The 22,326-nt window shown below is 42.8% G+C and overlaps 1 protein-coding gene across 2 annotated transcripts in view; it reads right to left on the reverse strand.

Annotated features, from left to right (window-relative positions):
• Positions 1-22,326, reverse strand: part of LRP2 (LDL receptor related protein 2) — a 769,913-nt gene that overhangs the window by 50,294 nt on the left and 697,293 nt on the right. For both annotated transcript variants that reach the window (XM_029605680.1, XM_029605679.1), the window contains 2 exons: positions 17,753-17,881; positions 10,087-10,307 (listed from right to left, as the gene is read on the reverse strand). In XM_029605680.1, coding sequence (XP_029461540.1) covers positions 10,087-10,307; positions 17,753-17,881 — 350 coding nt within the window. The remainder of the gene's footprint in view (positions 1-10,086; positions 10,308-17,752; positions 17,882-22,326) is intronic.

The raw sequence follows: 22,326 nt of genomic DNA on the forward strand, positions 1-22,326 counted from the left end.
ACTTAGATGTTTTCTTTTAAATATCTATCTCTTACTCACTAACTACTGGACTCTTGCTGGGCTCTTTGTGCAGGTAGAATTTTTCTGGAAAAATATGTAAGCTGGTTTGAAAATGCAATCTACCGTGAGTACCTTTACTCCCATGACCTAAATGCACCACCAGGAATGTCTCCTGTAAATCAGGCTAAAAGTATACACTTTGTGGAGGGTAATTTTCTGAAAGTTGATTTACATGAGTAAATCACTTTTTACCTGTGTAAATCATTTTGAAAACTGTATTTATTATTTTTCCCACTTTGAAAATTAAATGGATTAGGGTACATAAAGTCAATTGTCTTTCTATAGCTCTTGAATATAGTTAGGGTCTGATTCACTAAACTGAAGTGTCATTTTAACGTGCAAAAAGTTACCAATCACAGTATTTACTGTCAATTTAGTGTGGAAGAAAACATGCTAAATTGATAAGATCATGGCCACATTCATAACTAAATCAATCACGTATTTAACTTACGTAAAAAAGGGAATAAGCACTGTTTCTCTTATACACATAGCAGCACTAAAAGGAGCCAAATTCTGCAAGGACAATTTGCGGCAAAGAAGTACGCTCTAAGTAGAAGGGGTCACATTAAGAGGGCAATTTTATAACCTTATGGGTGTGACTAGAATCTGCATGTAACTTCCACATGCAGAATTTAGTCCACATTTTCAAAGCAAACTTATGTGCACAATTATGCTTTGACAATTCTTGGGCAATTGGCCCAGTATCCTCACAGATAGCAGAATTGCTTTCCTGTAACAGGTGTTCTCCCAAGACAGCAGGATGCTAGTTCTCACATATGGGTGACATCATCAGATGGAGCACTGTCACGGAATACTTTTGTCAAAGTTTCTAGAACTTTGACTGGCACACTGAGTATGCCCAGCATGCCATTAACTCTGTGGCCACCAGGGGTCCCCTTTCAGTCTCGTTTGTAGCAAACGTATGAGCGAAAAATAAAATAAGAAAACTGTATCGAACCCAACTCCGCAGGGTGGCGGGTGGGTTTTGTGAGCACTAACATCCTACTGTCCTGGGAGAACACCTGTTACAGGTAAGCAACTCTGCTTTCTCCCAGGACAAGCAGGATGGTAGTCCTCACATATGGGTGAATAGCAAGCAACAGGTTGACTCATAAGCAGTAGGCCAAGCAGCACACATCATGTGCCACAGGCACAACAACTGGGGTGCTGTTGGCCATGACGAGGAAGCCTGAAATTCACAGCGGGTCGAGGTAGGACGAGTTGGGTCTCTACACTTGGAATAAGTTCCGTAGGACAGACTGGCCAAAGATGGAATCTTGTCGTCCTGCCTTGTCAAGACAGTGCTGCGAATGTGTGGAGAGAAATCCACGTCACAGCCCTGCAGATGTCGGCAATCGATACTGAATGGTAGTGTGCTACTGACGTTGCCATGGCCCTGACTGAGTGTGCCTTCACTCGTCCCTGAAGTGGAAGGCCTGCTTACTGGTAGCAGAATTCAATGTAGTCTGCCAACCAGTTGGAGAGAGTCTGCTTGCCCACCGTAACCCCAAGTTTGTTTTTGTCAAAAGAAACAAAGAGTTGGGTGAACTTCTTATAGACTGCGGTGCGGTCTAAATAAAATGGGAGTGCACGCTTACAGTCCAAGATTTTATTTATTTATTTATTTTTAATTTTTATATACCGGAATTCCTGTATACAATACAAATCAGTCCGGTTTACAATAAACGAAAAGATTGCCCCAGTCTGGGAGGTCAGACCGGGGTTGTTTACATCGAACAATGAACATCGAACAATGAACATTGAAAAATAACATTGAAAAATAACAATTAACAATTAAACATTGAATGTTTTCGTGACCTAAATTAAATTAAAATAATTAAAAAGTTAAATATTGCATATATATATGTTGAATATTGTTAACTGTATAAAACAATAAATTTAAGGTTCAATCAGGATAAGGTGCTTAGTTGGATTCTGTAAATTGGAACGCTTGTCTGAAGAGCCAGGTTTTTAACTTTTTTTTGAACTCTGGCAGACTGGGTTCAAGGCGTAGGTCTGGGGGGAGAGCATTCCAATGGTGTGGTCCTGCGGTTGAGAGTGCTCTTTTTCTTAGTAAAGATGTTGCTGGTGGGGCGAACAGTGTGCCTCTGTAGGCGCTTCTGATGGGTCTGGAGGATAGGTGTGGACGAAGTTGCGTTTGGAGAGATATAGGGGCGATGTTGTTTATTGATTTGTGAATAATGGTAAGGGTTTTAAAAAGGATTTAAAAGATGTGCAGAGCACGCTCACCCAGGTGAGCATAAGGCCTTGGGAAGAAAGTGGGCAAGACTATGGACTGATTTAAGTGGAAATCCATTACCTTAGGAAGGAATTTAGGGTGAGTGCGGAGAACCACCCGGTCATGGAGGAACCTTGCGTGGGGTGAGTAGGTCACAAGGGCCTGTAACTCACTTACCCTGCGAGCAGACATGATGGCTACTAGGAAAAGTACTTTCCATATAAGGTTTCTGAGTTTGCAGGAGTGCAAGGGCTCAAAAGGAGTGTGCATGAGCCGTGCAAGTACCACATTGAGGTCCCATGCCACGACCAGTGGCCGAAGAGGAGGCTTAAGCTGTAATAAGCCTCTCATGAAGTGACCAACAAGAGGTTGAGCTACTATTGGGGCATCCCCTATACCTTGATGGTATGCAGAGATGGCACTGAGGTGTACTCATATAGAGCAAGTCTGGGGACCAGATTCCGAGATTTGCCAGAGAGAGTATAAGAGTTTCGATGTGGGGCAAGAAAAGGGATCAAAGCCCTTATGTGTGCATCACAAGGTAAACCTCTTCCATTTAGAGCGGCAAGACTTCCATGTGGAAGGCTTACGTGAAGCTACGAGGACTTGAGAGATGCCACTAGAAAGATTGAGTGTGCCCCAAAGTGGGCAGATTATGGAAGGAAGTGTCAAATATGTTACAATGTATCTTGGGTCGCCCCATATCCGTGTCCCCGGACCATGCGTTATTGAATGTGGCAATCGGGGAGTCTCAGTTTGAAAATGTATTAACCACTCAAATATGTTTGGGTACCAGATGTATTTTAGCGGCCACATGGAAAAAGACCGTGGTGCCTTCTCTGGACATTCTGCTTGATAAACTGGACAATATTTATTTATTTTATTTATTTATTTAAGGTTTTTATATACCGGCAATCATGAGGACATATCTTGCTGGTTTACATGAAACGGGGTGCATTAAATACATCAAACTAAAACTGTGGTGATCAAAGGAAACAGTTACAATTAACAAGGGTCACAGAACTTGGAGAAGAAGGAAGAGATAGGAAAGAATAACTGGTTAGACAAAATACAAATTAAATTAATTAAATACTATGTACAAATGGTATTGTTAATGGTTGAATGTTTATGTGTATACTGTATCAAATGACGGCACAGAAACATCAGAACACACCTCGTTTTTATCAGGTGTGGTCTCCCTATCTACAGTGGTGAGAACGGGAATCCTCTGGGGTGAATGGGGGCCAGAGTTAATGACATCCTTCAGCGAGAGGAAATAAAGACACATGGACAGTTTGAGGGTCTCAAATATGATGACACTACTTTACTGATTGTATGTTACCATGTTAACATGTTTTACATGTCTGTATTGCATAAACCTGCATTTGCTTGTATAATGTTTAGAAATTATAATAAGCATCAATAAAATTTAAATAAAAAAAAAGAAAGATTGAGTGATTGTAGTATCAACTTTTCAACATCCAGGCTGTCAGAGACAGGGTCTGTAGGTTCGGGTGGCGTAGCTTGCTGTGAGGTTGGGCGCCATGCCCAGGCGAATGGGTTCCTGGACAGAGAGGTCGAGAAGTATGGGAAACCAGACTTGGCGCAGCCAATCCGGGGCTATGAATATCAAGGAGCCTCGGTCCTGTTGTAGCTTCATGAGAGTCTTGCTTATCAGTGGAATCAGAGGGTACGCATATAGCAGGCCTATGTTCCAGGGATGGGCGAAGGCATCCATGGTTGGTGCTCTCCAGTCCCTGTGTAGGGAGCAGAAGTGTTCCACTTTGTGGTTCTGTTTGGACGCAAAGAGGTCGATGGTCGGCTGACCCCACCGGTGGAAGATTCTGCTCGCGACAGAGGGATCCAAGGACCACTCTTGGGGCTGGAAACATGGACTGAGGCAGTCCGCCAGTGCATTCTTTGTGCCTGCCAGATAAGTGGCTCGCAGTAGTATGGAATGCGACAGGGCTCAGGCCCAAATCTGCGCCGCCTCCTGGCAGAGCAGATAAGAGCCCATGCCCCCCTGTTTGTTCAGGTACCACATTGCTACTTGGTTGTCTGTTTGAATCAAGACTACCTTGTTGGATAGACAGTCCCTGAATGCATAAAGGGCGTACCGCATCGCCCGAAGTTCCAGGAAGTTGATCTGATAGATCGCTTCAGTTTTTGTCCAAGTCCCTTGGGTTTGAAGGCCTTTGACATGGGCTCCCCAACCTAGGTTGGAGGCATCCGTGGTTAAGGTTATTTGAGGAGCTGGTTGCTGGAAGGGTAGACCTGTTTGTAAGTTGGACTTGTGCGTCCACCAAGTTAAGGGACAAACGAAGTTGCCTGGTTAGGTGGACAAGGGACGTAAGCGGCTGAGTGACTTGGATGCCACTGAGATTTTAAAGACCATTGTGTCAGTCTCATGGCTAAGCGTGCCACTGGGGTAACATGGACTGTTGATGCCATGTGGCCAAGGAAATTGAGTAGTTGGCGAGCCAAGGCTGTTTTTCGACTGCAGATAGAGCTGGCGAGGTTGGACAGCATGGTTGCACAGTCGTCGGGTAAGAACCCTTTGGCTACTGTGGTGTCTAGGTCTTCTCCTATAAAGGAGAGATGGTCAGATGGTGTCAAGTAGGATTTCGGGTAGTTGATCAGAAAACCCAGTGAGTGCAGGAGCCGTATAGTGAGACTGAGGGAGTCGAGGGCCCCTTTTCTAGACTGGCTTTTTATGAGCCAGTCATCCAGATATGGAAAGATGTCTACGCCCTTGCGGCGTAAATGTGCAGCCACTACTGCCAGGCACTTCGTGAACACTCGGGGCGCCAAGGCGGGGCCAAATGGCAGTACTCTGTATTGATAATGCCTGTGACTCACCACAAATCAAAGGTACTTGCGATGAGGAGGGAAGATTGCAATATGGGCATATGCGTCCTGAAGGTCCAGAGAGCAGAGACAATCCTCTTGATGTAGCAGAGGTAGCATGGTGCCCAGGGACACCATCCTGAACCGTTCCTTGTAAATAAATGTGTTTAAGGCACGGAGATCCAGAATTGGCCAGAGGCCGCCAGTCTTTTTTAGAATTAGGCAATACCTGGCGTAGAATCCTCTCCCCTGCTGGGTCAAGGGAACCAATTCTTCGGCCCTGACATACAGAAGGGTTGAGAGTTCTGACTCGAGAAGAATAGAGAGAGGAATATCGAGTAAGAAAAGGGAAGTGATTATTCCCTTGTACAGGTCCTTGGTGAGGCCTCACCTGGAGTACTGTGTTCAGTTCTGGAGACCGTATCTTCAAAAAGACAAAGACAAGATAGAGGCGGTACAGAGAAGGGCGACCAGGAAGGTGGAGGATCTTCATCGGATGACGTACGAGGAGAGATTGAAGAATCTAAATATGTACACCCTGGAGGAAAGGAGGAGCAGAGGTGACATGATACAGACTTTCAGATACTTGAAAGGTGTTAATGATCAAAAGACAACGACAAACCTTTTCCGTAGGAAAAAAATCACCAGAACCAGGGGTCACGATTTGAAGCTCCAGGGAGGAAGATTCAGAACCAATGTCAGGAAGTATTTCTTCACGGAGAGGGTGGTGGATGCCTGGAATGCCCTTCCTGAGGATGTGGTGAAGACCAGAACTGTGAAGGACTTCAAAGGGGCGTGGGATAAACACTGTGGATCCATAAAGTCAAGAGGCCGCCAATGAAGAGTGGGTGACTCGCCAGAATGAGGGCTACTGCCTGGAGTCAATACCCTTATTAAATAAACATACACATGCTTACTGTGACTCCAACATCGCTCTAAGCTTCAACAGCAAGAGGAAATGTGGAGAAAAGGATTCACACTCACAAAGAGGGGAGTAGCTGGCTTGTTACGGCGGTTACTACCCCAAATCAAATAAGTCTGATACTTCACTTTCAATGCATATACAGCATAGTTCTCTGATTCAACGGCAGGGGAGAAGAAAAACCGATACTTCACACATCCAGCAGAGCTCTCTGCTTCAACGGCAGGGGAGAAAATGAGGGTTCGCACTCACAAAACGGGGAGTAGCTGGCTTGTTACGGCGGTTACTACCCCAAACCAAATGTGCCTGATACTTCACTTTCGATGCACATCCAGCATGGCTCTCTGCTTCAACAGCATGGGAGAAGACTGATACTTCACGCGTATCCAGCATAGCTCCCTGCTTCAACGGCAGGGGAGAAGAAAAACAACCAATAAGGGCTGTATAACATAGGCTGGGTAAAACAAATAAGCATGGGTGTAGCTTGCTTATTGCGGCGGCTACTACCCCTAACTAATCAAGCTAGATATTTCACTTGGATGCAGCTCCATCACTGCTCTCTACATTAAAACTGGGGGTGGAAGGGAAATAGAACCAAGAGCTAAGAGAAACAGATAAGTATGAGAGAAAAAATGTGTGAAGCTTGCTGGGCAGACTGGATGGGCCATTTGGTCTTCTTCTGCCGTCATTTCTATGTTTCTATGTAAGAAGTGCTGTGTGATCGTCCCAGCTCCATGATAGACTGGGTGGGGAGTCCGGGGGTACAGCTGAAAAATTTAGACGGTAGCCGTGGGTTTTGATAGACAGTACCCACTGGTCCGTGGTAATTGGCTGCCAATTGGTTACAAAGTGACAAAGTTGGCCTCCCACTGGTGGACTTGGGATCAAGGGGGATGGTTGCTGCTCTCTGGAAAGGAGTCAAAATCCAGTCGCAGGACCAGCTTGTGGAGCTGGCTGCACTCTAGGTGTCCTCGTTTGGCATGCATGACCTCTCTCAGGAGCCTGAGCTGGTCGAGCATGGGATGTGGGAGGATAATACCTGCGAGGTCTATAGAATTGCTTCCTGACGTCCCTGCACATGCCCCTGCGGGCTATGGAGGGTGCATCTGAGGTGACAGTTGATAGTTGACGCAGGGTCTCATGATGGTCTTTTAACTGGAGGAAACAACAGAAGAATAGATGCCAGATGTCTTTGAGCATATTTATGTAGTGGAGACATGTTTTTATAAAAAGCCCGATTCAGCCGGGTTTCGCCACACATCTAGTGGCTGCCTCAGGGGCTATAGTAAAATAACATCAAATACAGAAAAATTAAAAAAAAGACATACACAATTAAAAAAATCAATTATATTAAATATTAATATACAAACATATAAAAGAACACTTACAATGGTCACATGAAACAGAATATATAAAGGAGGATCAAGAGCTAGAGCAACTACATATGTCTAAAATGTGGTAAGTGTAAAACCTATATACGTCATGAAGTAAAATGTTAAGTAAAAGTCTTGTAAGAATCTTAAAAAAAAATTTTAAGTTCAACATTTGTGCGCAACTAGGGCATTGACAGATGTCGTGCGAGGGACCTAAGAACAAAACACAAACACTGTGCAGGTCCGTGATGGACATGGTCCTTGGGCACTCGGTCATTTTCTAAACCCGGTTGCCATCGAAAAAGAGGGCAGGCGAGCGGTCGGAGACCATCATGCACCGAGAGGTATGCCACCGGGAATCGACCGCAAATCACGGGAAAAAAAACACTTACCGAGCATCGGAGAGAATGGAGAGTGATGGGGGACCCTGATGAGGGTGATTTTAAGAAGGTAAACTTCAAATATTTCCGTGAGGAAAGTTGTGAGAATTTCTCACAGAACTCCTAACCGCGAGGCAACTGCTGCACGGAAAAAAAGAGACTGAAGGGGGACCCTTGCTGGCCACAGGGTTAGTGGAATGCTGGGCATGCTCAGTGTGCCAGTTAAAATTCTAGAAACTTTGACAAAAGTATTCCATGACCGGGCTCCATCTGATGATGTCACCCATATGTAAGGACTACCATCCTGCTTGTCCCCTATGAGGAAAGCCTGAAGAGGTTAGGGCTGTTCAGCTTGGAGAAGAGACGGCTGAGGGGGGATATGATAGAGGTCTTTAAGATCATGAGAGGTCTTGAACGAGTAGATGTGAATCGGTTATTTACACTTTCAAATAATAGGACTAGGGGGCATTCCATGAAGTTAGCAAGTAGCATATTTAAGTCTAATCGGAGAAAATTCTTTTTCACTCAACGCACAATTAAGTTCTGGAATTTGTTGCCAGAGGATGTGGTTAGTGCAGTTAGTGTAGCTGGGTTCCAAAAAGGTTTGGATAAGTTCTTGGAGGAGAAGTCCATTAACGGCTATTAATCAAATTTACTTAGGAAATAGCCACTGCTATTAATTGCATCAGTAGCATGGGATCTTCTTAGTGTTTTGGTAATTGCCAGGTTCTTGTGGCCTGGTTTGGCCTCTGTTGGAAACAGGATGCTGGGCTTGATGGACCCTTGGTCTGACCCAGCATGGCAATTTCTTATGTTCTTCTTATGTTCTTATGTCCTGGGGGAATAACTCAGGTAAAGTGATACTTCTTCTTCAGAAGGTATTAACTTTTGCAGATTAACTTATATACATACTATTTAAAATGAAAAACTATGCGCATAAATTCTAACTCTGCCCCCCCCTCCCCAAATCAGGAAATGCATCTCTATAGCTTACAAATAAGTATGCACATAACCAAATTATATGGGTACTTTTACATACACACATCCCCAGTCTATTTTATAAGAGCCATTTGTGTGTGTAAATGGCTTTGAAATCAAAACCTAAACAGTTGGCATGCTGAGTTGGTAAGTTAGAGCTTTGCCTATTACCCCCCTCTGGCACCCTTGATGTGTCCTAAAAACCCCTCACTTCCCCCTATGCATTTAAGAGCTATTGTCTAATCATGTAACTGTGGTTTATGTGAAGCCCTTCCTCTCAGCCCAGCAGCCCAATCACACCCCTTTGTCCCAATGTGGACACTTTGAAAATTGATGCCTTCTTTCTATAACTGGGTGGACAATTTTGAAAGGAATCTAGGTAACTAATTGGGGAGTTAGGCACCTACATTTCTGGGTTAGCAAATTGCCCTGGGCACAGCAGCTAAATATAGGTACACAGTTTCACAATGCAGGCTTTTGTACTGCCTGGTGTAAAAGTAGGCATTATGGGGGCATGTTTGGTTCAGGGAAGAAAAGTATGCATGTAGATCAGAGTTTTCAATTCTACATGAGTTTTTTTCCGCCAGAACCCCACCTATAAAATAGTAAGTTTAAAAATACACTGGTAGTTTCTCCTTGAAAATTTCCTGAAAATGCTTGTATTTTACTGCTGTGCATATCTCCCAGTTATAAAGATGAAACTTGGTATTAAGATATGTATCTCCTATATAGTGGAGAGGAATACATCATGAAAAATCAAACTGATAAATCTGAATTGCCCCCAAGTATTTTAGAAAAATATTTATAACCTTTTCCCCATGTGGGTTAGCTTCACTTAAGAGGCAAACATGCAAATACTGCTTTCATTAAAGCAGCTGGAATCCCACAGTTGTCTTAGCAACCTTGGATAACCTTCAATGGCTACTTACTGGGCAGCATTTATTTATTTTATGTTTTTGTTTTTTTTTACTACTGATGGGGTACTGCTTAATTTATGCTACATCCTTTCAGGTGATGAAGCACTGTTATAAATTAAAAGTGTTATATATGTCTACATATATAGATTATAGATATAATAGAACTACACATACACACATAAAGAGAGAAAGACTATAGAGCTACTGTTGTAAGCACTAAAAATATATAGTTTAGATTAATATTACAACTATAATCCTTGAAAGATTCTTCAAAAATTACTATGTAGGGACTATGTTACTTCTGGGAAAAAATACACTTTATAGAATGATGTCCAACAACTGATGAACAAATTCAAGGCTCATTTCTAACCTCCAGTTAAAACAGTTATCCTGTCTGTTCCATCAGGTTTCATGGATTCCACAATGTTTTCTTTAGAATCACTCCAGTAGATTCTGTCACTATTCAAATAATCAATGGTAATGCCTGTTGGCCAACCAAGGTCATCCGAAATCAGGAGTTGTCTGTTCTGCCCATCCATCCAAGAACATTCAATCTTTGGTTGTGTTCCCCAATCTGTCCAATACATAAGCCTAGAGAACAATAAGTAAGTAGAGTTTGAAAGATTTCGAATTTAATTGTTCATGTCTTCATCCCCTTGTTAAATAGTAAAATGTGGCAGCTCATAGAACCAAGACTTCATTTCACAGTTTCTGAATTTCAAAGTTAAGGATTTTTATTGACTGTACAGCAGCACCCATCACAAAGGACCTTTACATAAAAGACAGCAGTGTTATCACTACCTGCCACTGCAATATTCCAAGTTTCTATAAATGTTGTGAGATAAGAATTATAAGCAAAGCCTTAATACTTGTATGTACAAAAGGTACAAGAATTTACTCTAAAACTCATTTATAACTATAGGTCTAATGAGTAACATTATTATTTTAATACTATACAGTGTAATGCTACCATATAAAAAGCAGAGTTGCTTACCTGTAACAGGTGTTCTCACAGGACAGCAGGATGTTAGTCCTCACATATGGGTGACGTCAGTGGATGGAGCCCTGTTATGGAAAACTTTTCTGACAAAGTTTCTATAAAGCTTTGACTGACACTGGCACACTGAGTGCACTAAGCATGCTCAGCCTGCAATTATCCCTGTGACCACAGGTGTCTCCCCTCAGTCTCGTCTTATAGCAAAAAGCGCAGGCGAAACTAAAATAATAATAAAACGTATGTAGACCCAACTCCGCGGGGTGGCGGGTGGGTTTCGTGAGGACTAACATCCTGCTGTCCTGTGAGAAAGCAAAATTGCTTACCTTGTAATAGGTGTTATCCCAGGACAGCAGGATGTAGTCCTCACATATGGGGTGACGTCACTGACGGATCCCTATTGCGGGAAAACTTTCTGTCAAAGTTTCTAGAAACTTTTGACTGGCCGTGTGAGGCAACTGAGCATGCCCAGCATGCCATGATATTCTCTGCCACAGGGGTCTCTCTTCAGTCTCATATGTAGCAATAAGCGTTAGCAAAAATAAAATAATAAAATATATGGGTGTGCTTCGTGAGGACTACATCCTGCTGTCCTAGGATAACACCTATTACAAGGTAAGCAATTTTGCTTTATCCCAGGACAAGCAGGATGCTAGTCCTCACATATGGGTGATTAGCAAGCTAGAGGCTGAGTCATTTTGTAGTGAAGCAACACTGAAGTATTGTTAGTGAAAATGAGGCAGCTGAAGATCACAGCAGGTTGGATGTAGAAGGAGTTGGGATAAAAATGGAAACAAGTTCTTTAAGACAGATTGTCCATAGGCTGAATCTTGTCATCCCTGTTTATCCAAACAGTAATGAGCTGCAAAGGTGTGAAGAGAACTCCATGTTGCTGCTTTGCATATGTCAAGGATTGGCACTGAACGATAGTGTGCTACTGAGGTTGACATCACTCTTACTGAATGCGCCTTTACTCGCCCTTGGAGAGGAAGGCCCGCTTTTTCATAGCAAAACTGTATGCAATCTGCTAACCAGTTGGACAGAGTATGTTTACCCACTGCTTTCCCCGGTTTGTTTGGATCATAAGATACAAAGAGTTGATTGGATTTCCTGTGGACTGCAGTGCGGTTTAAGTAAATTGCTAGTGCACGTTTACAGTCCAAGGTATGTAAGGCCCGTTCTCCTTGGTGAGAATGAGGCCTTGGAAAGAATGTGGGTAAAACTATGGATTGGTTCAAGTGGAATTCTGTAACTACCTTGGGAAGGAATTTTGGATGTGTACAGAGAACCACTCTGTCATGTAGGAATTTTGTATATGGTGAGTACGTGACAAGTGCTTGTAACTCACTAACCCTTCTAGCCGATGTAATAGCTATGAGGAACATAGTCTTCCATGTGAGAAATTTAAGATCGCAGGAATTCATGGGTTCAAAATGAGATCGCATGAGTCTTGTTAAGACCAGATTCAAGTCTCATTCTGTGACTGGCGGCCGAATTGGTGTTTTAAGTTGAGTTAAACCTCTCATAAACCTGCTGACAAGAGGTTGTATGGATATTGGTGTATCTCACATCTTGTTATGGTATGCTGAGATTGCACTTAAATGTACTCTTACAGATGAAGTCTGGAGACCAGAGTCTGAAAGATGACATAGGTAGTCTAGTAGAGAAATTGTGGGGCAGGAGAAAGGGTCAATACTCTTTTGTCTGCACCATAAAGTAAACCTTTTCCATTTTGAAGAATAGTTCTTCCGTATGGAAGGTTTACATGAAGCTATAAGCACTTGAGATACATTGGTTGAAAGATTGAGTGGTTGTAAAATCAAGCTTTCAACATCCATGCTGTCAGGGATAGGGATTGAAGGTTGGGATGGCACAACCGACCCTGATCCTGAGTTATGAGAGTGGGAGCTACACCCAGGTGAATGGGATCCCTGATTGAGAGGTCTAGAAGTGTGGGAAACCATACTTGTCGAGGCCAATACGGGGTTATGAGCATCATGGACCCCTTGTCCTGTTGTAGCTTCACTACAGTTTTGGTTATGAGCGGTATCGGAGGATACGCGTATAGAAGGCCTGAGTTCCAAGGGCGAGCAAAGGCGTCCTTGGCTGGCTGGTTTTTCTGTGTGTGCAGAGAACAGAATTTGTCCACTTTGTGATTCTGGTGTGATGCAAAGAGGTCTATTGTTGGTTGTCCCCAATGCTGAAATATCCTGGTCACTACTGAGGGATCCAGGGACCACTTGTGTGGTTGGAACTGACGACTGAGTCGATCCGCCACTACATTGTGAATGCCTGCCAGATAAGTGGCCCAGAGGAACATCAAGTGTGTCAGGGCCCAGTCCCAAATCTGTGCAGCTTCTTGACAAAGGAGATACGAACCTGTACCTCCCTGTTTGTTGATGTACCACATTGCTACTGTATTGTCCGTTTAGATGAGAACAGTCTTGTGTGAAAGGCAGTCCTTGAATGCATGCAGCGCATAACGTTTAGCTCGAAGTTCCAGGAAATTGATTTGAAATGTTGCTTCGAGTTTTGTCCAAATACCTTGGGTTTGGAGATTGTTTATGTGAGCTCCCCAACCCAAGGTGGATGCATCTGTAGTTAACGTTATCTGTGGGACTGGTTGTTGGAAGGGTAGGCCCTTGTGCAAATTGTCCTTGTTTGCCCACCAATGTAGGGATGAACGTAGCTGGTGGGTTACTTGAATTGGAGAATACAGTGGTTGAATGGCTTGGATCCATTGTGATCTTAATGTCTATTGGGTTACTCTCATGGCGAGCCGTGCCACAGGAGTGACATGAACTGTGGAGGCCATGTGGCCTAGTAAGGTTAGAAACTGATGAGCTGTTGCTTGTGTCTTTGAGCGAATCGAGTTCGCCAATAGGGAAAGTGTCTCCGCCCGATCCCCGGGTAGAAAGGCCTTTGAGAGGATGGTGTTCAATTCTGCTCCTATAAATTGAAGCAGGTGAGATGGAGTGAGATGGGACTTTTGATAATTGATGAGAAAGCTCATGGAGTGAAGTAGAGTAATTGTTCGACTGAGAGAAGCCAGAGCTCCTTATTGAGATTGACTTCTGATTAGCCAGTCGTCTAAATAGGGAAAGACATGGACACTTACCTTGCGCAAGTGTGCTGCTATTACTGCCAGGCATTTTGTGAATACTCTGGGAGCAGAGGCAAGTCCGAATGGTAGTACTCTGTATTGTTGATGACCCACCATGAAGCGCAGATACTTGCGATGAGGAGGGAATATGAGCATAAGCGTCTTGAAGATCCAGAGAACAAAGCTAATCTCCTGTTTGAAGAAGTGGAAGCATGGTGCCTAGAGACACCGTCAATCAGGAGGAAAAGGTCTGTTTGCCCACTGGAACTCGCAGCTTGGCTTTTGCCACAGAAGGAAAGAGTTAGGTGTAATTTCTATGGCGTGTAGTGCGGTCTAGATAGAATGCAAGTGCACTTTTAAAGTCCAAGGAGTGGAAAACCCTCTCGCCCTTGTGAGAGAGAGGTGTTGGGAAAAAGTGGGCAGAGTATATTCTGAGTACGGTGAGATGCTGCATCTACCTTAAGAAGGATATGAAGTTGAATACATAAGACCACTCGGTCACGGAGGAACGCAGGGTCGGGTGAGTATGTAACAAGGTGAGGAACTCACTGACCCTGTTGGCAGAAGTGATGACTATGAGGGAAAGAATTTCCCATGCCAGACTGTTAAGTGAGAGGAATGGAAAGGCTTGAACGTGGAACGTATGAGTCTTGTAAGCACTAAATATAGACCCCATTCCATAACCAGTAAAATCAGTGGTTTAGCCATGGTAAGCTGACTCAGATGGGGTTGAACCGTTAATCGGGTATCCCCACTCCCAAGTGGTACGCCAATTGGAACCGAGGTGTACCCATGTGGAGGATGTCTGGGGAGCAGAATCCGAGGGAGTAAGAGAAAAGAGTGGTGTAGAAAAAAAGGGGGTAATACCCTTTTGTATGTGCCATGTGGTAAATCATGCCATTTTGAATGGTAAGATTTATGTGTGGAAGGTTTTTGTGACGCTACCAGTATGGGAAAGCATACTGGTCTTGGCCAGGATGTGGGTCTGAGAAACAGTGAACCCTGTCCCGGTGCAGCATAATAAGAGCGCTGGCTATGAGAGGCATCGAAAGAGACACATATAAGAGGCCTTTGTTACAGCAAAGGCGTCCATGGGAACGCATTTGAGACATGTGTAGGGAATAGAATCTGTCCACCGTATGGTTTGATTCAGACGCAGAGGGCAAGGTCAGTTGACCTCAGCGCTAGAAGATTTTTCTCACTATACATGTAGTCCGAGACCATCCGAGAGGATGGAAACCTGTATGGAGAAGGTCTGCTAGTGCGTTCAGTAAGTCTGTTAGATAAGTGGCCCGGGGATGGAGTGAGCAAGGGCCAAGGGTAGAGCTGCGCAGTTTCCTAACAGAGCAGCTAAGAGGTTGTGCATGCTTGTGTGTTGGAAACACCACATTGTCACTATGCTGTCTGTCTGTATGCACAAAGGTTTGTTGCAGAAGCAGTATTGTAAGGCATAAAGGCATAACGCATGGCTCGAAGCTCCAGGAAGTTGATGTGAAACTCTGCATGGAGCGGAATAGATGCATATTGGGTTGAGAAGATGTTAGTTCGAACTCTGCAACCCTGAGTAAATGCGAGCATGAGCAGGACCAGCCGAGGATCTGGTTCTAGATCTGCAATATGGATCAGGGACAAAAGCGGTTGAACAGCTTAGATCCACTGATAATTGAAATTTTACTGAATCTTACTCATAGCAAATCTGGACCTATGAGTAAAGTGCATGGTGAAAAAATCCTGTGGCCCAGCAATGAAAGAACTGAGGGGCTGAGGTTATGTTGTATGCACGCAGAGATATATAGGAATTCATCAGAATGTCTGCGCGGTTGTTGGACAGGAAGTTTGTTGTGACTGTGGTGTCCAGAAGTGTTCTATATGGGATTTATGGTAGTTAACAGCAATCCCAGGTAGTAGATTTATAGTGAGTCGTGAAGAAGATAGAGCTTCTTGCTTGGATTGACTTTTGTTATGCAGCTGTCCATGCAAGGAAAAGCATGAATGATGTTTTACTCCGTAGAGAAACAGCAGACACTGCTAGTGATTTAATGAAATACCCAAGTTGCCAAAGCTGGAGCAACCGGCAGAGCTTGGGGCTGTAATATTGTTGACTCACTCTGAAGCACATAGAAAGATTAGAGGAGAGAGGCAACCTACTTACTGCGGTATGGAAGTATGGTGATGAGAGACACCATTTTACCTGTCCCTTCTGAAGAAAGTTGATATTTCTGAGGTCCAGGATGGGCAGAGAGCAACTACTTTCTGTTGAAAGAAAGAATAGTGAGATTAAAATTGCCCCCCCCCCCCTGCGCTTTGTAGTGTCCGGGGGACTGTACCCTGAACCTTGGTACCAAGTGGGGTGACCACTCTGATATCCGGTAAGTTGAGATACCAGGAGGTGTCCAACTGGAGGGGCTGATGTAATCTGGATATCATGTAATCTCCCACGGAAGCGTGAGCGGTAAAAGTCTTACCCGCATTTCTGTGTGCTGTACAAGAAAACGTCGAGACCTGTCGCCAGGCCTCGAGGTGTATTTGCAATTGAGACAGTGTTTGCTGGATCTTGTGTCTAGCAGATCAGCAAATGCATCTGGGATTTCAGTCCTTAAGAACCAGAAGCCAGAGTATTAATCAGTACAGAGTCCCGTTGCTGACAACAGGAGGATGTCCTGATGCAATCCCAAAAGATTGGTAGAGAGGTTCTCTTGGTATTGTGTCTGACATAGCTGGCAATAGCGATATGTGACACTAATACGGTTCTTGGAAGACAAGACGACCTAGAACCTTTCGAACCATATGGCCCAATTTAGAAAACAGGTCTCAATGGGATTGTCGCTGAAGCGGGATTAGAGTACTTACCATCCGTCGTGGATCGCAGAAGGATGAGCGGGTGAAGATCGATGGCTCCGTGGATTTCAGGAGGCATCGAGGGACAGCCTGAAGGACGTAAACGTCCGACTCAACTCTGTAACTTGGTATGGTAGTGCAGGTACAGAGGAGACAGGCTGAGCGAGTCTGGCGCTACCACAGTAATTTGTGGAGGGTCAGAACCTCGCACCGGTGTCGGTGGGGAACGCCTCGGGTACAGAGGAGCCATTATGACTCATGAACCCGGCCCTCTTTGCAGCGGCTCGATGTATCGTGACGCCAGTGCAGAATTCCTCGGAACTCGGTCCGGTCATTCTGCAGCACCGAGGACTGCCAGAACTGTGTGGAACAGTGGCGGTGGCAGTAGCGATGCTGCTCGGCCCGGGCATTCTCCAGCACCAAGTAGGATAGCACTGATGTCTTGGATGGCGTCGGTGGCGGATGGTCACCGTGCCGGTGACAATGAGTGCCACGGTGCTCGGCCCGGTCTTTCCCCAGTGCCGAGGTGGATGCCCTCACTGTCTTGGATGGCGAATGATGACGGACTGTCAGCATGCCTGCACTGCTCCTGGCACCTATGTAGTGTCGTAGGCTGATACGGGGCTTTAGTTAAGAACCCAAAGCATGGAGCACTGTGTTTTAGGCGAGGGCATTGCGTTTAGGTGCTATGTCATACCACATTGGATATAAATAGGCAAATGCCATATTAATAAAATTTGTGTAATAAACCACCTGTAAAAAACATGTAATTAATGATTTGATGATGCCATTGATTGATAGGTTCTGATGTAATAAGAAGCTGGAACTTTATTTTATCTTTGCTTTTACTTTGTATTATTTTGTATTTAGATATTATTTTAAACAATTCATTTAGGCAATGATTCTCAACTTCAGTCCTTATGGCCAACAAACAGGTCCAGTGTTCAGAGTAATCAAAATATGCAAATCAGCATTGTTGTTAGGCTCTATATATGCACATATATCTCATGCTTATTCATTGTGGGTATCCTGAAGACTTGGCTTGTTTGAGGCTACAGGTACTGATACTGAGAACCCTGTCATAGGGAGATGACTGCTTACCCAAGTTTGGGATTCAACACAATAGCTGCTGGCTGGTCCAATTGACTATAAATAAGCCATTTTCTGTATCTCCCATCCAACTTGGCTACTTCAATTCGATTTGTCCCCGCATCAGTCCAATAAAGATGCCTGGATTATTAATGAGAAAACGGAACAGTCACACACAGGCAGTTTTCACAGCTTTGTTAGTGTGTAATTGCTGCTTTATATATTCCATATATAAAGCAGCAATTACACACTAACAATTGCTGCTTTATATATTCCATATATAAAGCAGCAATTACACACTAACATTAACAAACATATATGTGTGGTGTCTCAAAGATTAGCACTTACCCTCTCATTATATTTTTATAAAACATGGATGGTCTTCTTTAGTTCACTTAGACTTTCCCTGCGTGGTCTATGTTTTTAACCAATGCTCTTGAAAAGTCATCCAGTAGCTTTCAAATAACCAAGGAAACGCTATAGACTAGGAATGTAGCAAGGATGGGTCAAAATAATTAATTCCCCAAGGACTTTTTAAGAGGATGCCAAATGGGAATAACCAGATTTTTAAGGTCACCAGGTGACAAAATGTCTTGAGAGAGCTCCTCTATCCCATTAGTCATAGAGATGACAACTTCCAAAACCATTCTCGCAGGTAATTGGGCTATTTGCAAATTGCCCATCCTGTATGCAGTTAAAAGTGCATGCATTATTCCATAACACGTGTAATTTTTTATAATAGACCCTCTAAGTCCCATTACCAGTAAGTTCTGGATAATTCCTGGTTCAAATAGTGCAGTATAGCTTAGTAAATGAGAGGAGGTACCATTCTGTACATCTCCTCCCTTTGAGGGTGCTGGAATGGCCATCTTCTTTTGAGAAGACTTAGAAGGAGCTCTCTCTTGAGAGCTCTGGGGGCAGTGTAGAGTTCCTTTTAGAATTAGTGGAGGTGTTTAGGAGTCTTTTCCTGTGCTGATTTTTGGGTCTTGTCTTTGGACTCAAGCACACACTGCTTGTGACTTAGGTCAGGGATCTGCCCTGCTTATCCACTCCCTCGAGAGAGAGAGCTATTTTAGATTTAATTCTTAGTGGAATGCAGGATTTGGTGAGAGAGGTAACGGTGGTGGGGCCACTTGGCAATAGTGATCTTAACATGGTCAAATGTAAACTAATAACTGGAAGGAGGACAATAAGTCAATCTACAGCTCTAATACTAAATTTTCATATGAGAAACTGATAAAATGAGGAAAATAGAATAAAACTGAAAGGTGCAGCTGCAAAGGTTAAAAGTGTTCAAAAGGCATGGACGTTGTTTAAAAATATAATCTTAGATGCACAGTCCAGATAGATTCCATGCATTAAGAAAGGTGGAAGGAAGGCAAAACAATTACCGGCATGGTTAAAAGGTGAGGTGAAAGAGGCTATTTTAGCCAAAAAAAACATCCTTCAAAATTTGGAAGAAGGATCCATCTCAAGAAAATAGTGTAGGAATGCGGAACAGCATTTCTCAAGAGAAAGTAAACAGAGGAGAAAACTCCATTCAATGAATTAATCCTTTAAATTTAGAAAAAGATTCATGAAGAATTTAAAGATATTAAGAATAATAATAGCCTTAATTCAGCAAGAAAGTTTAATTTCGTTTACAGTGAATAAAAAAATCTGTGTCTTCCCAGTACAGGAAGTGCGGAGTTGAAAAGGTTTTTTTTGAAAGAAGTTTTGTTTGTTTAAATAGAGCGTCATTATTGGAAGTTGTTTAAAAGGTGTGCATATGTGAATAAGACAGAGTTGTGAATGTGAATTATGGGAGAAAAGAAAGAGAATTGAGATTGTTTTGAAAGTACAGAGAGACATTGAAAAAGTTACGATTCCTATTCCTTGGCAAACAATCACTGGTAGGGGTTGGTACATCTAAAGCAACCCCCCCCCCCCCCCCCCAAGCCTTTTTCTTGCAAATCCAAATTGATTTTATTAAATTGTATAGTAGAATTGATTCTCCAAGGTTAAAGAGTAAAAATTTCACTTTAATCATTACCTTAATTTTTTGCTGTATGCCAGATTTTAATATTTTCCAGATTGACAGCCTTCCCGCCATGAGAGATGTGAAGATGAAAATTTTCCAGTTTATTTTCTTTTTCATTTTTAAACAGAATTCTGATTTTTGCTTTACACTGGATCAATCCAAACATTTTTCAAACATTTTTCACACTTTTTTCCAAACATTTTCCAAACACTTTTTGGTTTAATTTTTTAGCTCAAAAATATGTGTTCATTGTTTGTCTTCTGTCTTTTGTCTTTTGTGTTATGTGTACATCCTGACACCTGAAGAATGCTGTGAGTGAAATATATGTTGTTATGTAAATGTCTGGACACTTAAGTTGTTTGTGGTTCTGACTATTCATTGTTATCTATTAATAAAGTGGGAAACATTATATAGATTAGTAACAGTAGAGTTATAGCCATGATGAAATCTTCTCATTGATGAATTTGAATCTCTCATATTAGGTTGTTTTTTTTTTATCCATAAAACACACATATCTCACTTAATAAAGAATTAAGAGGCTATGCTTCGATGTCAAAGAAATGCACCATACTGAAAGAACTGAATATGCCATTGATTTTCAGAAATCATCCCATCAAGCCTTTTCCATGCCTTTGCCACAGAAATCATGCCTTTAAAACAGAAGTCATGCCTTTGCCAGAGAGGACATCCTGCACCCATCATTATGAAAAGAACTGTTGCTACTTTTTGCCTGATTTTCTCTTTGTGTTTGTTTTGCTCTAGATGTGTTTCCCTTGCTTAGATGAGAATGTATTACCCCCTTTGCTCAAAGATTACAATCAGTATTATCCTTTATTAGATGCACTTAGTTATGGTTACCTTTTGCTCAACCCACAGTAGCTGTTGGAATTAGGAATGGCTACCAGAGGATCGCAATCAGTAGCGCATGTAGTGAAAGCTTTGCAACAAACTGTTAACTTACTATTGTTACTATGTATAACCGACATGGCTTAGATTATATGCTTGCAGCACAGGATGGCTTATGCACTATTTTAAACAGTTCAGAGTATTTTGAGGGAAGATTAACAGTGCAGATGGAACACTCTCTTTTCCTGGTTCTCTAGGCCTTGATAGTTTTATTTTTTTTATGTTTCTGTGTCTCATGCCTTTGCTCATGCCTGTAACTCCGACCAAGGATGCCTTTCATTATCTCTCAGAATACTGTTGTGCAAACCCAATATGTAGAGCCATGTGCTCCTAATCCTGAATTCCCTATGCAAACCTGGTGGTAAAAACAGTATGCTAAGGCAAAGAAGGGTAAGATCTAGTGAGCCCACCACTAGGATGGGCAGCGCTGGGCAACCTAAGACAGCCAGGTACGGGCCATTCGGGATGAAGAATTAGTAGCGCTAATTCTTCAAGAGGGGAATGAAGATAACCTGGATTAAATAACTAAATGATGAAATTAGTGGAACAGTTTTGCACAAGAGAAGGAATGTGTATTTGTTTTTAACGGGATTTGCATGAGAGACGCAAGCAGTTTGTGTGGAGCCAGCTCAAGGCCTAGCGTACCAAGATAACGGTACTTTTACATCATTAGTTTAGGTAAAAGGTTTAGTCCAAATAAGGAAGTCATCCCAAAACAAAAACAGACACTGTTAGCAAAATCTGTATATAAGAAGTAATGTGTAACTTGAAAACTGAGAAGGCTTTGATGCGTCACTGTTAAGATGCTACAAGTCACCCCCAGGAAACGCTATATCTTTCCTGTATTCTTCTTCTGGATTTCCTTTGCTTACTATAATAAAGAGTATTATTGAGAAATATAAAAACTGTGAGTGTTTTCTATAACAAACCAGTCAACGCAGTGAAACCTCTGAGTGCCATAAGCCTCAGTTAGTAAATTGGGAACTTCTTGTGAGGTAAGAAAGGTAACAACTAGTAAAGTCCCTGCCCTGCTGATAAGGCAGGTAACAACTAAATAGTCCCCGAGACAGCCACCCTCGGGACTATAAACAATAGGAAAAAGCATAAGCATTGTCGAGTTAAGTGTAAAACATTAATAAGACAAGGGAACAGAGAATTTGAAATGAAGTTGGCCATAGAGGCAAAAACTCATAATAAAAACTTTAAAAAATATATCCGAAGCAAGAAACCTGTGAGGGAGTCGGTTGGACCGTTAGATGACAGAGGGGTTAAAGGGGCTCCTAGGGGAGATAAGGCCATTGCATTAAGTCTAAATGAATTCTTTGCTTCTGTGTTTACTAATAAAGATGTTGGGGAGATATCAGTTCCAGAGATGATTTTCAAGGGTGATGAGTCAGATGAACTGAACCAAATCACTGTGAATTTGGAAGATGTAGTAGGCCAGATTGACAAACTAAAGAATAGCAAACCATCTGGACCAGATGGTATGCATCCTAGGGTTCTGAAGGAACTAAAAAATGAAATTTCATATCTATTAGTTAAAATTTGTAACCTATCATTAAAATCATCCATTGTACCTGAAGACGGGAGGGTGGCCAATGTAACCCCAATATTTAAAAAGGGTTCCAAGGGCGATCCGGGAAACTATAGACCAGTGAGC

Source organism: Rhinatrema bivittatum, chromosome 6, assembly GCF_901001135.1.
Source record: "Rhinatrema bivittatum chromosome 6, aRhiBiv1.1, whole genome shotgun sequence".
Lineage (NCBI taxonomy): Eukaryota > Metazoa > Chordata > Amphibia > Gymnophiona > Rhinatrematidae > Rhinatrema > Rhinatrema bivittatum.